This window comes from Podarcis bocagei, assembly GCF_964188305.1.
Source record: "Podarcis bocagei genome assembly, chromosome: 13".
NCBI classification, from domain to species: domain Eukaryota; kingdom Metazoa; phylum Chordata; class Lepidosauria; order Squamata; family Lacertidae; genus Podarcis; species Podarcis bocagei.
In genome coordinates, this window is record NC_138138.1 from 50877680 (window position 1) to 50891102 (window position 13423).

The 13423-nt window shown below is 49.4% G+C and overlaps 1 protein-coding gene across 6 annotated transcripts in view; it reads right to left on the minus strand.

Moving 5' to 3' along the window:
• Window positions 1–297: 297 nt before the first annotated feature.
• Window positions 298–13423, minus strand: part of CDH24 (cadherin 24) — a 33832-nt gene continuing 20706 nt past the window's right edge. For all 6 annotated transcript variants that reach the window (XM_081167644.1, XM_081167647.1, XM_081167645.1 and 3 more), the window contains 8 exons: window positions 13045–13212; window positions 9289–9479; window positions 7459–7712; window positions 7171–7307; window positions 6128–6249; window positions 5466–5580; window positions 2658–2906; window positions 298–965 (listed from right to left, as the gene is read on the minus strand). In XM_081167644.1, coding sequence (XP_081023770.1) covers window positions 451–965; window positions 2658–2906; window positions 5466–5580; window positions 6128–6249; window positions 7171–7307; window positions 7459–7712; window positions 9289–9479; window positions 13045–13212 — 1751 coding nt within the window. In that variant the 3' untranslated portion in view covers window positions 298–450. The remainder of the gene's footprint in view (window positions 966–2657; window positions 2907–5465; window positions 5581–6127; window positions 6250–7170; window positions 7308–7458; window positions 7713–9288; window positions 9480–13044; window positions 13213–13423) is intronic.

The following is a 13423-nucleotide window of genomic DNA, read 5'->3' on the forward strand; positions in this document are numbered from 1 at the left end:
AAAGGAAATCGAGGACGTCTAAAGGAACAGAGTAAGGAATGACGGAAGCTGGAAGTGCAAAGTAGCTGAAGAAAGGAAGAGAAGAATCCGAAATAAAATCAAAGTAATTTAAACATGAAAGATTTGGGGAGCGGGAAAACCGCGAGAGAATGAAAGACGCACTGAAAGAATAATTGGGGTGGCTAACCTGTGGCCCTGCAGATGTTGCACAACCACAGACCCCCCCCCAATCATCCCTGACTGCCGGCCATGCCGGGTGGGACTGATGTGACTCAGAAACATCTGGTAGGCCACAGACCAGCCGCAAACAAGGACAGGAGATGTCTAGAAGACAAGCTGAAACCGAGAGCGAACCAAAAGGGAGAAAGCAACAAGCAACACGACAGGGACAGAGAGGACTGGAGGGCCGCGCTGTTCTGTGGATGTGACCCCTTCCCGGTTCAAGGTCCCTCAGGTTGGAGGTGGCCCTTCTGGGGTGCCGTAGAGCTCAGCCAGTGTTCGGAAGAGTGGCCCCCATTCTTCCAGGTACTCGTACCCTCCGGCGTCGCTGTCGCCCGCGCAAGAGGACCCCGGGGAGCTGAGGGAGCCGGCCGAGGAGCCCTGTCCCTCATAGCCATACACCTGGATGGAGTCGTAGGGGGGGACGGAGGGGTCGGCGTCCACTTCGCTCAGGCGGGCCGCCAGGAAGCTGGCCACGTCGTGGGGCTGCGGGGGCAGGCGGGTCGGCAAGGAGGGCGGGAAGTGCAGGCGGGGGAGCACGTCCCGCCGGAAGAGGCGGCGCTGCTGAGGCGGTGGAGGGGCAGCGTCGGGGTTCTGCAGGGCGGCCATGTCGAAGGCCTCTGTGTCCTCTTCGCCCCCGCCCTCGTCGTCGTAGGTGATGATGTTCTCGCGGACGTCCTCTTCTTCGAAAGGCAGCAGCGCCGCCTGCTTCTGCCTCCGGAGGGCGACAAACAACAGTACCAGGGCTGGAGGCAGGGAGGCGGGTGGTGGGCACGGACAGAAAGAAGCAGGGGAAGAAGAAGAAGAAGAGTTTGGATTTGATATCCTGCTTTATCACTACCCGAAGGAGTCTCAAAGCGGCTAACATTCTCCTTTCCCTTCCTCCCCCACATCAAACACTCTGTGAGGTGAGTGGGGCTGAGAGACTTCAAAGAAGTGTGACTGGCCCAAAGTCACCCAGCAGCTGCAGGTGGAGGAGCGGGGAATCAAACCCGGTTCACCAGATTACAAGTCTACTGCTCTTAACCACTACACCACACTGGCTCTCTGGGGAGAAGGACAGGCGTTAGCAAGGCACAACAAACAGAAGGGCTTTCATCACCACACACGCCCATACGCCTTGTTGGACGCTTCTTGTGGAATCAGAAGGACATAACACAATAAGAGCCTTCCCAGGCCAGGTCAATGGCCCATCGAGTCCAACATCTTGTTCTTACAGCGGCCAGAAACCCACAAGGAGCACCGGGGTGCAGCAGAGCTGTTCTCCACTCCATCTTCAGTGGAGGTAGAAAAGGCTCATTCTCAAAAGTTCACCCTCCATAATTACAACAACACAAGATGGAAGAAGTAAAAATTTTTTGACATCACACATGGGTGAAGGGGAGTGGGGGGTATAGGGGAACTTCTAATATAATATTTTTAATTGTGCTGCATTTATATACAACAAAGGGAAGTCTATAGCAATAGGTATATTTTAATTTAGTCAGCTATGAGCTTATGTTACAAAACGAATATGGATTTTGAATTTGATGTTTGTAATTCTTTTTCGGTTTTGGAATAAAGTTTAAAAAAAGAAGTCCACCCTCCATGTTTCTAGAGGTCCTCTGCTCAGTTTTGACACCCATCCTTGGCACCCAGCCTCTGCTCTCAGATCTTTTCGGTGACTTTTTCTGAGCTCGTGATCTGCAAGGCGCACATTCTTGGAATACCATAAGAGTGGCTCACTCTACTGCTTTGCTCTTGACCACAGGATTCTGTCTCAACCCTGGCACTGTTAACAGAAGCCCACGTTCACATTTCAAGCTGTTGGTTTTTTTTTTGTTGTTGTTGTCCGAGATCCATCCTTAGATAAACATTGGAGATTTAGATAAACAGCCTCTTCCTAGTTTTGAAACTCCATCTCCAGGAATCATTGATTCCACTCATTCTGAAAATCTACCCCTGCCCTGTCTGGGTATTCGGTGGGGATGGGCAAATCGATCAATTGCAGTTACTCATTTTTAAAAAAACGCTCTTAAATTCACTTCTCAACATTTCTGCAGTAAATTGCAATTTTAAAAAATCCTTGCGAAAATTTGTTCTAGCGCAGATTTCCCATAATTACATTCTTGCACGCAGTTTTAGCTAAGATGCAAAATTTCGCAAGCAATTTCCCCCCAACACAATGCATTTCTGTACGTAATTTGCAGTAACATTTTTTTCGCACACTTCCCCCTGACATAAACATGTTTGCACCAGTTGTTTGTTTGGTGAACTGCGTCACAAAATTCTGAAAAGCGTGAACTCTGAAGTTTAGCTATGTTTCAGTTTGCGTATTGGTGCAGAAGTGTGAATTGCCGATCTTCTCACTGGAGTGTGGAAGGAACCGAATTCCTCCCCCCTCCCCAGTTCGCAGCCCCCATTTCTGCCGCCTGAGTGCAGCCCCTGTTCTTTCTCACCAAGCAGAGTGCCCACGCAGGCGAGGATGGCAAGAAGGGCGCCCGTGCTAAGGCCTGCCGGGGAGCCCAGGGCCTCGGCCCCGCAGGAGTGCATGGCCCCATCGCGCCGACACCGGCAGATGCTGACGGTCAGGGTGGGGGAGCCTGTGCGGGTGGGAGAGCCCCCGTCCACCAGTTCCAGCGGCACCAGCAGGGACCCGCCTTGGGTGGGCAGGCGGGCGGCACGAAGTAGCAAGGAGGCAGAGTTATCTGGGGAGGGAGAAGATGAAAGGCGGTTAGGGGAACAAACTTATAGACTGCAGCATAAAGCGGTGTTAAGACTCACAGAGAGAGAGAGAGAGAGAGAGAGCTCTGAAAATCATAATATCAACAAACCCTTCAAAACAGTAAGGCCACCCTACAAACATCAGAAACAAAACAATTTTCTCAGCTATAAAATTGATATTCCATAAATGATTGGGGTACCCCTTGGGGAAAGCGCTCCTAAACAAAAATGGATTCAGTAGGCACCTAAGCATCCTGGCACTAGGCGATGGTCTTATTTCAGCTGGTAATTGATCCCAGAGAGCTGGAGCTGCAACACTAAAAGTCTAGTTTGTACAACAGGCTAAGCACACAACTCTCTGCAACTCCCCATCTGAGAAGCGCAGTTGCTAGGCAGTGGGGTCCCTCAGATATACGGTGGTACCTCAGGTTACATACGCTTCAGGTTACATACGCTTCAGGTTACAGACTCCGCTAACACAGAAATAGTACCTCGGGTTAAGAACTTTGCTTCAGGATGAGAACAGAAATCGCGCTCCTGCGGTGCGGCGGCAGCAGGAGGCCCCATTAGCTAAAGTGGTGCTTCAGGTTAAGAACAGTTTCAGGTTAAGTACGGACCTCCGGAATGAATTAAGTACTTAACCCGAGGTACCACTGTACTGGTCTCAAGTTAGAACCACAGAACTGTAGAGTTCAAAGGGACCCCAGGGGTCATGTAGTCCAACCCCCTGCAGTGCAGGAACTGCAGTCAAGTTGCTTAGGGCTTTAAATGCCGAAAGGCAAATCTTGAACTGCGCCCGTGTTGGCAGCTTGTGTGGCAGAGGTGCTGATGGGATGCCCTGGGTCAACCTAGTTTCTGTATCCTGCGCCGGCTGCCCCTTCTAGGGGAAGCCCCACATAGAGACCACGTTGTGGAAATCCAGGCTTGAGCTTCTCAGCGCCAAAGTCATGGCAGCCAAGCTATGTCAGCCGAGGAGCAGCTGCAACCAAATGTGGTCAAAGGCACTCCTAGACTTTGGCTAATGAAACAATCTATGGTCTTTGAAGCTGTGTGTCAAGGTTATCATTTCCCTTTGTTGTTATGGTATGTTTTTTGTGTGTTTTCATATTGCAGACTGCCCTGTGGTCCTCGGACGAAGGGTAGTACAGAAATTTAATTAGCGACAAACAACAACCGTGACAGCTACTGGTGCCATCTGTGCCTTGAGTGACAAAGATGGATCCAGCGCGGCCCCAGGCTATGTACCTGTTCCTTCCTTTACTGTCTGCAACAGGTAACTGAACTACGCCCTGGACGTGGGCAGCACTCGCACACAGGGCCTCTGTCTTTCCAGGGTTTAAGCTCCGTTTGTTGGCACTCATCCAGCCCTCCACTGTGGCCAGATGGTGGTTCAGAGCCTGCCTGGCCATTCTCAATTCAGAGGCTACATACTGTAGGTACCAACCGCCTGGTGAGCATTCCTAAGGGTTTCATATGCTAAGTAGCATTAGGGGGGAAAGGGTGCCCCACAGCACCCCAAAACATAGATGCCAAGGCTGAGGAGCATTTTCTCCAATGCCACTCTCCCGAGATGATCCTGCAGGGGGGGACTGGAACTGCTGTAAAGCAGTGCCCCCAACACACATCCCACAGAGAGGATGCCACGGTTGATGGTGTGTCAAAAGCCACAGAGAGATCAAGCTAAAGAAGCAAGGTTGCAGTCCCCTTTTCCCTCTCCTGGAAGAGCCCAAGGCCAACTCAGACCTGAAACCGTTCTGAAATGAGTCGAGATCTGTGGTTCCCACCACCCCGCTCCTTGGTTCCATAAACTCATGCCCAATGTCCCCTGCCCTACAAAAAGCACCATTCAGAATAGCAGTCGGCACGACCCACTAAGGAAGATAATAACACAATAAAATTAAACAGTAACGATTCATTGCACATGTATTCAAAATCCAATTAAAACTATTTAGTTTAATTAATTCAGCAAAGTTGATGAACTAGATCCAGGGATACCAGCGTTTCAAGGTCTGATTGTCATTTACACCTCCAGCCGTCACCACCACCAACCAGCCCCCCAGCCCTTGCCTCTTAGTGCCCCCCCCCAGATTACAGTGGTGCCTCGCAAGACGAAAAGAATCCGTTCTGTGATTCTCTTCGTCTAGCGGTTTTTTCGTCTTGTGAAGCAAGCCCATTGAAGGATTAGCGGATTAGCGCTATTAGCGCTATTAGCGGCTTTTAGCGGCTTATCTGCTGATCGGATCAGCTGATAAGTGGCTTAGCAGCTTAGAAAAAGGGGGGGAAAGGGGGAAAAACAGCAGGAACTCGCAAGACATTGTCGTCTTGCGAAGCAAGCCCATGGGAAATTCGTTTTGCGAAGCACCTCCAAAACGGAAAACTCTTTTGTCTAGTGAGTTTTCCGTCTTGCGAGGCATTCGTCTTGCGGGGCACCACTGTATCTCACTACCTCCCAGGCCACTGGACTAGATGACCAGCTTTATCTGAGATTGCCTGCCAACCGCCTGGGATGTTTGAGAAAGCCACACCTGAGAGCAATCCCTCACCCTTGTTGTCTCGCACAGTGACGTTCGGGTCCCTGGCCCCAAGGGGGGAGCGGATTATGATGCGGCTCACGTTCCCGTCCTCGTCTCGATCCACCGCTCGGATCAGCTGCACCAACTAGCAGGAGAAGGGGAAAGGAAAGGGGTGACGGAGCCAAGCTGCGACCCATAGCTGTCAACTTTCCCCTTTTTTAAAGATAAATTCCCTTATTCCGAATAGGATTCCTTGCAAGAAAAGGGAAAAGTTGACAGCTATGCTGCAACCTCCTCGCCTAGCTCCATCCCTCCCCCCCCCAGTTTTATTTATTTAACATTCATATATTACATTGGTAAACAAATTACATTACAGAGCTTATTATAATATATTTTCCAACATGTATACCGAGATTATATACAAATTTTATATATCTGAAAAAAGAAAAGAAAAACAAAGTGAAAAAACAAAGACAACCCCCCCCCCCAAATCATATACCTACCAACACATTGGACTACACGTCTATCCCGTTGTATATTCCTTTTTTTACAAATGAATGTACTCATACTACTGTATATTTCTTTTAAATTTTATCTAGTACATTCCTATAACAATATGTGCCGCCTAGCTCCACCCCAATAGCCAAACCGGTGGGCGTTATTACCCGTAGCAGGTCCCAGGTAGCACTTACGTGGCCGGGCGCAGCATTGTCACAGACAAACGGCTCATAGCTGTGCTCCAGCTGGGGTGGGTTGTCGTTGACATCCAGAATCTGGATGGCCACTTGGACGTGGGAGGCCTGTGTGGGGCTGTCTGGGGGCAAGAGCGGGGGGATGGGGAGAAGCACACAGCCCACACACAGCGTGAGGCGGCCGAGGAAAAGCCACGCGGGACGTGCCGGGAATGGAATGCAGGCGACACGGAGGGACACACAACGGGAAATTCACCAGGACCCCCCAATTGAAAAATGTTTAAGTTGCAAAGGGGGAAAGCCGTACAGATCAGCAGCCCCAGGCCAGGGCAGTTCCATGTGACAAGTGTGCATACGAAGCCATAGGACCAGAGAGATTACAGCAGGCAAAGAGGGGGCATAGGAGCGCATGCCAGGCGGACCATAAGGTGGGGTAGTTAGGAGGTTGCACAAAAATGAACACAAGGCAGGTACACAGAAATTGTCACCCATGCAAATACAGCATTTTAGAGCGTGCATACACACAGCCCCATAAGATCCAAGGAGAGGGAGGGGCCAGCGCATGGCGTGCCGCGTTTACACAGGGGTAGGGAGATGCACGCGATCAAGCAGCCGCATTGCGCCCGGCGTATACAGCCATGCAAAAACGGAGCCACAGCAAGGCGCGCAGGCCACAGAATTGGCACGCAGAGGAGTGCGTCACCGCCACATCAGACGTGCGCGGTGATCACGACAAGCAAGGAGCCACACGGGACAAAGATGGCAGAAAGGAGCAAAGTGCGCGAGGCAGGTGGCGCAAAGGAGGAAGTGCATCCCATGCAAAACGATGCATGGAGAGAGAAAGAGAGTGAGAGAGACAATGAGTAAATATTTGCCCATTGGGAAATAGGCATATATATTGCACACTGTGGAATAAAAGCATTTGTTGCGGTGTCTGTCGACGGGGGGGGGGGGGAATCCAACCCGCAAATGAATACCCCAAACCCAGCCACCACATCCCAGAGCCACCCACCTGGCCCTCCCCAAACCCACCTGTCCCTTACCAAGTTCTGTTGCCACCACGGTCATGTTATGCCAGGGCAAGAGCTCCCGGTCGAGAGGCACAGAGGTCAGGATGGTCCCGTCCTGAGGGTTGATGCTGAAATAGCGCTCGGGGTCTGTGTGCGGCAGGATGGAGTATCTAGAAGATGGGGGGGAACCTGGGGCATCAGGTTGTCGTGGCAACCAGGTACAAACGGAGCAACTGTAACTTTCACACACAAGGCAGGCAGATGCTAATCTGCACAGTCCCCACCCCACCCCTGCTCCTGCGGCCCCCCGTTTGCCGTTACCGGATGGCGCTGCTGGGGGAGTCGAGGTCCACGGCTGTCACCTTGCCCAGCAGGGTCCCCGGGGGGCTGTTCTCGTAGACGGCGAGGTGGTAGTCGGAGCGGGAGAAGGCCGGGGGCTCGTCGGCGTCCTCCACTGTGATGCGGACGGTGGCCATGTCCTTGAAGGGGCCTTTGCGGATGTACTGGGGGTCAATGAGCGTGTTGGTGGCTTCCACGCGGAAGGTGTACGAGTGGCGCGATTCGAAGTCGAGGGGCTGCGGGAGGGTATGGGCAAGTTAGAGCGGGGAACCAGAGGGAAAGAGGGAGGGGAGCTCTATGGGACGGGGAATCATAGAATCATAGAATCATAGAGTTGGAAGAGACCACAAGGGCCATCGAGTCCAACCCCCTGCCAAGCAGGAAACACCATCAGAGCACTCCTGACATATGGTTGTCAAGCCTCTGCTTAAAGACCTCCAAAGCAGGAGACTCCACCACACTCCTTGGCAGCAAATTCCACTGTCGAACAGCTCTTACTGTCAGGAAGTTCTTCCTAATGTTGAGGTGGAATCTTCTTTCTTGTAGTTTGGATCCATTGCTCCGTGTCCACTTCTCTGGAGCAGCAGAAAACAACCTTTCTCCCTCCTCTATGTGACATCCTTTTATATATTTGAACATGGCTATCATATCTCCCCTTAACCTCCTCTTCTCCAGGCTAAACATGCCCAGCTCCCTTAGCCGTTCCTCATAAGGCATCGTTTCCAGGCCTTTGACCATTTTGGTTGCCCTCCTCTGGACACGTTCCAGTTTGTCAGTGTCCTTCTTGAATTGTGGTGCCCAGAACTAGACACAGTACTCCAGGTGTGGTCTGACCAGAGCAGAATACAGTGGCACTATTACTTCCCTTGATCTAGATGCTATACTCCTATTGATGCAGCCCAGAATTGCATTGGCTTTTTTAGCTGCCGCGTCAAAAGACGGCAGTGGGGATGCTTGCGGAAGCGGAATAGTGAAGGTCAGGGTCACTTCTTAGAGTGGGTCAGGGAAATAAGAAAAGCAGGCCGTGAAGCTACAACTCAGGTGCAAGGCTGGAAGCCTCAGTCGTCGTCTACTGAGTATTCAGTATCACTCAGTCCAGGCTGACAGTTTAGCAGCCAGTTCCAGGTCTCATCAAACCCACTTTCCTGAGCATCCTGTTGGTGACCACATTTGCTGGGACATTAGGACTTATTCCGCTGCTTTAAAGGACATCAGAACATAAAAATGGTCTGCTGGCTCAGGACTGCAATACCTCAAAGACCATATGAACCTACCCAGACCCTGAGATCATCTTCTGAGGCTCTCCTTCGTGTGCCTCCTTCTCGAGAGGTCCGGAGGGTGGCAACACGAGAACGGGGACTTCTCTGCAGTGGCTCCCCATTTGTGAAATGCTCTCCCCAGCAAAATTCGCCTGGCGCCTTCATTATACGCCTTTAGGCGCCAGGCAAAAACGTTCCTTTCTAACCAGGCCTTTGGTTGACCTGATTGACATAATATACCCTTTTAAAATGTGGCTCTTTTGGGGGGCAGGCGTTACTTGTTCTTATTTTGATTTTATATATTGGGATCTTTTCTGTGAACTGCCCTGAGACTTCCAGGTATAGGGTGGTATATAAGTTCAATATATGAAATCATTATCCTCATCATCAGTGGTCTTCCCCTCCATGAACTTGTTGAATCCTTCAGAACCCACAGCTCCCATCTTTTGCTGCCTGAGGGGCAAATGGAGGGGGTGGTCCCTGGGAGGGAGGGAGGAGGATCATAGCCCCCCTAATTCCAAGGTACCCCCAGATTGGGGGCGCCTCCACCAACCTTTTTCACTGTGATGATCCCATCCTGTCCCAGCGCATCGGTGTGGATAGCGAAGGCTTCGGCCCCGTCTCCTCCGTCCAGAATGCTGTAGGCCAGCAGAGCATTCTCCCCTTCGTCGGGGTCGTGCGCTCGCAACCGCCCCACGGCAGAGCCGGGAGGTGCAGTCTCTACCACGGAAAACTGGTAGGAGCCTGGGGGATGGGAAGGAAGTGCAGAGAAACAGGCGTGTGTATGCGAGAGAATGGGCGGCAGCCAACAAAGCAAGGACTTTTGGCTAACCAGCAGAACCTTCCCACTCCTCTCCCTCTATGTCCCCCTAAATCTATCTATCTATCTGTCTGTCTGTCTGTCTGTCTGTCTGTCTATCTATCTATCTATCTATCTATCTATCTATCTATCTATCTATCATCTATCTATCTATCTATCATCTATCTATCTATCTATCATCTATCTATCTATCTATCTATCTATCTATCTATTATTATTATTATTATTATTATTATTATTATTATTATTATTATTATTATATTTTCTGTTTTTCAGTTTAAATACTCATTTAAACATCCTTAAAACATCAATGACTTCCCTTCTTCTCTTTCCACGGCTCATTTTGCATATCATAAATCCCTGCTTATTTTACAGAAACTAAACCATTCAGTATCCCATTATTACATCCGTGAAAACTTACTCACACAGTTGAATTTTTCTTAATGCTGCCAAAGTTTTCAAGTGTACACAATTTGCCCCCATATATTCAATAAACATTTTCCAATCTTCTCTAAACGTATGTTCTTCTTGTTCTCTTATTCTATATGTTAAGTCTGCAAGCTGCGCATATTCTGTCAGCTTAAGTTGCCACTCTTTAGCTGGGAACTCGCTTGTTTTCCATTTTGGGGTTAACAAAACACGGGCCGCAGTAGTAGCATGCATAAATAACCTTTTTTGACACCTGGGAATCTCAGTCTGAATTATCCCCAACAGAAAGACTCTGTCTGGTTTAGGGGGGGAAAGCACTTTAAAACATTGTTTTCAATTCGTTATGGATCATTTCCCAGTACTCTTTTGCCCTTTTACAAGTCCACCACATATGAAAGAACGTTCCCTCCACCTCTTTGCATCTCCAGCACCCTAAATCCTAAGGGCTGCCTGAACCTTTCAGAGTGAATGTGGGGACAGGCGACAGAGGGGGATTTCTGTTGCACGAGCAGAAATTCTTGCACTAGCAAAAGTAGGCTGTGTACACAGCCCACATTGAAAGCACATCACTCCCTGCCTCAGAGGATCCTGGTAACTGTAATTTACTTCCCACAGAGCTGCATTCACCAGACCCTTAAACTACAGTTCCCAGGATTTTGTATGTGTGAATGTGCTTTAAATGCACGGTGCGTACACACCAATTCTCTGCTGAAGACTACCCAATCATATCATGGAATCATAGAATTGTAGGGACCCCCAGGGGCCATCTAGTCCAACCCCCTGCAATGCAGGAATCTCAGCTAAAGCATCCATGACAGACAGACGGTCCTGTAGAACTGAAGGAGCGTCTCCATCCCCATCATACAGCCTGGACACTGAGGTCCAGCGCCGAGGGCCTTCTGGCGGTTCCCTCACTGCGAGAAGTGAGATTACAGGGAACCAGGCAGAGGGCCTTCTCGGTGGTGGCACCCACCCTGTAGAACGCCCTCTCAGCAGATGTCAAGGCAATAAACAACTATTTTACTTTTAAAAGACAACTGAAGGCGGCCCTCTTTAGGGAAGTTTTTAATGTCTGACGCTGTATTGTTTTTAATATTCGGTTGGAAGCCGCCCAGAGTGGCTGGGGAAACCCAGCCACATGGGCGGGGAACAAATAATAAATTATTATTATTATTATTATTATTATTATTATTATTATTATTATCATCATCATCATCATCATCATCATCATCATCATCATTAATATGGCCATCCAACCTCTGCTTGAAAACCTCCAAGGAAGGAGAGTCTGCAACCTCCCGAGGGAGACTGTTCCGCTGTCAAACAGCTCTTATTGACAGAAAGCACTTCCTGATGTTTAGTCGTAATGTCCTTTCCTGTCACTTTAATTCATTGCTTCAATGGGCTGCCTCTGACTTGAGTCATTTTAAACACACACACCCATCTACACACTGCAAAGTGGCAGCTACTGATTCAGACTGTGTTAAGCACACATTGTACCCTGAAAGCACATTCGAAGCAGATTCATTCCCCTGCCTCAAAGAATTCTGGGCAGTGCAGTTTACCCCTCACTGAGTCACACTTCCCAGCAGCCCTTGACAAACTACAGCACCCAGAATTCTTTGAGGGGAGAATTCTTTGAGAATCCCCTTTGAGGGGAATGTGCTTCGAATGTGCTTTAAAGGTACAGTGTGTGCGCCCTTGCTGTGCTCCAAGCAGCCCTGCTCAGTCCTTTGCCCCGCTAAACTGGGACTACATGAGAAGCAGGAAAGGGTGAGTGGACTACCATGAACCGACCGGCCGGATTTCATTATTCAAGAAACATCGTCTCCTTTCCTGATCTTCCTTCTCCCCTACGACTTCACACATCATGAATACGAAAGGAAGACATTGCAACATCCTGCATTAATTCATAATCACGCTCTTAAAACATTTACAGTATTTGTTCGCCTGTTACATATTTTTCAACAATCGTTAGCGTCAAGGATAACGTAACGTCTGAGGATGTCGCAGGTTTCCTTGTGAGCGCATGAGCTGCGTTTCTTTGCAGTTTTGTGTGTGGTTACATTAAAAACGTTTAATATGCTAGTCTCCGAGGCTAAACCGTAAACAAAACATCCAATTAGATTGCAAAACCTGTCCCAGGAACATCTTGCCTCTCCTTAACAAAGTTAAGAACCAAGCAAGACAATTTTGCCGGTAGACAGCTCAGATCCAACGTTTTTGATTAGCAAGTCCTTAGTTCTGAGCTATCTGGCGGCTCAAATTTAGTAAACTACAGTGGTGCCTCGCAAGACGAAAATAATTCGTTCCGCGAGTCTTTTCGTCTTGCGATGTTTTTTGTCTTGCAAAGCACGGTCCGTTGCAACTGCGCCTCTTCAAGCGGCTTTAAGAAAAAAGCGCAAGACGTTTTCGTCTTGCGAAGCAAGCCCATAGGGAAATTCGTCTAGCGAAGCAGCACAAAACTGAAAAACCCTTTCGTCTAGCGAGTTTTTCGTCTTGCGAGGCATTCGTCTTGCAGGGCACCACTGTAACATGGAAACGAGTAGCAAAAGTGGCTAGGGAGGCTAGGAATTGTTGCTTTCTTTTGTGGGTTTTGCTTTGCTTTACTTTGCAAACTTGGGTCCAATCCCAGCTTTCTATTAAAATCTGAAGTTTCTGGTCAGCCTCTAAAATCCTCTGTTCCCCCAATACAGTGGTAGCTCAGGTTAAGTACTTAATGCGTTCCGGAGGTCCGTTCTTAACCTGAAACTGTTCTTAACCTGAAGCACCACTTTAGTTAATGGGGCCTCCTGCTGCCGCCGCGCCGCCGGACCACAATTTCTGTTCTCATCCTGAAGCAAAGTTCTTAACCTGAAGCACTATTTCTGGGTCAGCGGAGTCTGTAACCTGAAGCATATGTAACCTGAAGCGTATGTAACCCGAGGTACCACTGTAAAGTGGCAGGCATGTCCTGTCCACACCCTCCCCCACACCAGCCTTTATGCCCTGTACATGAAAATACGGCCGCATCCATAGAAAGAACCAAGGTCTGATGCTGACTATCCCTTCCCAACTTACTCTGAGGGAAGCGAGGCGGGTTATCATTGACGTCGCTCAGTGTGACAGTGACGGTCGTGCTTCCTGAGAGACCCCCGGCATGGCCCCCCATGTCCTTGGCCTGAACCACGACAAGGAATTCTTGCTGGGTTTCCCGGTCCATGTTGGGGGTCGCTGTCCGGATCACACCTAAAATGCAGGAGGAAGAAGGAGAAGTATCAGAGAGAGAGAGAGTGGCAAAAGAAGCAGTGGGTGAAGGACCAGGATAGATAGATAGATAGATAGATAGATAGATAGATAGATAGATAGATAGACAGACAGACAGACAGACAGACAGACAGACAGACAGATGATAGATTCCCACCCTGCAAATTTCCCTTCCATCCTCTCAATTAGCTCC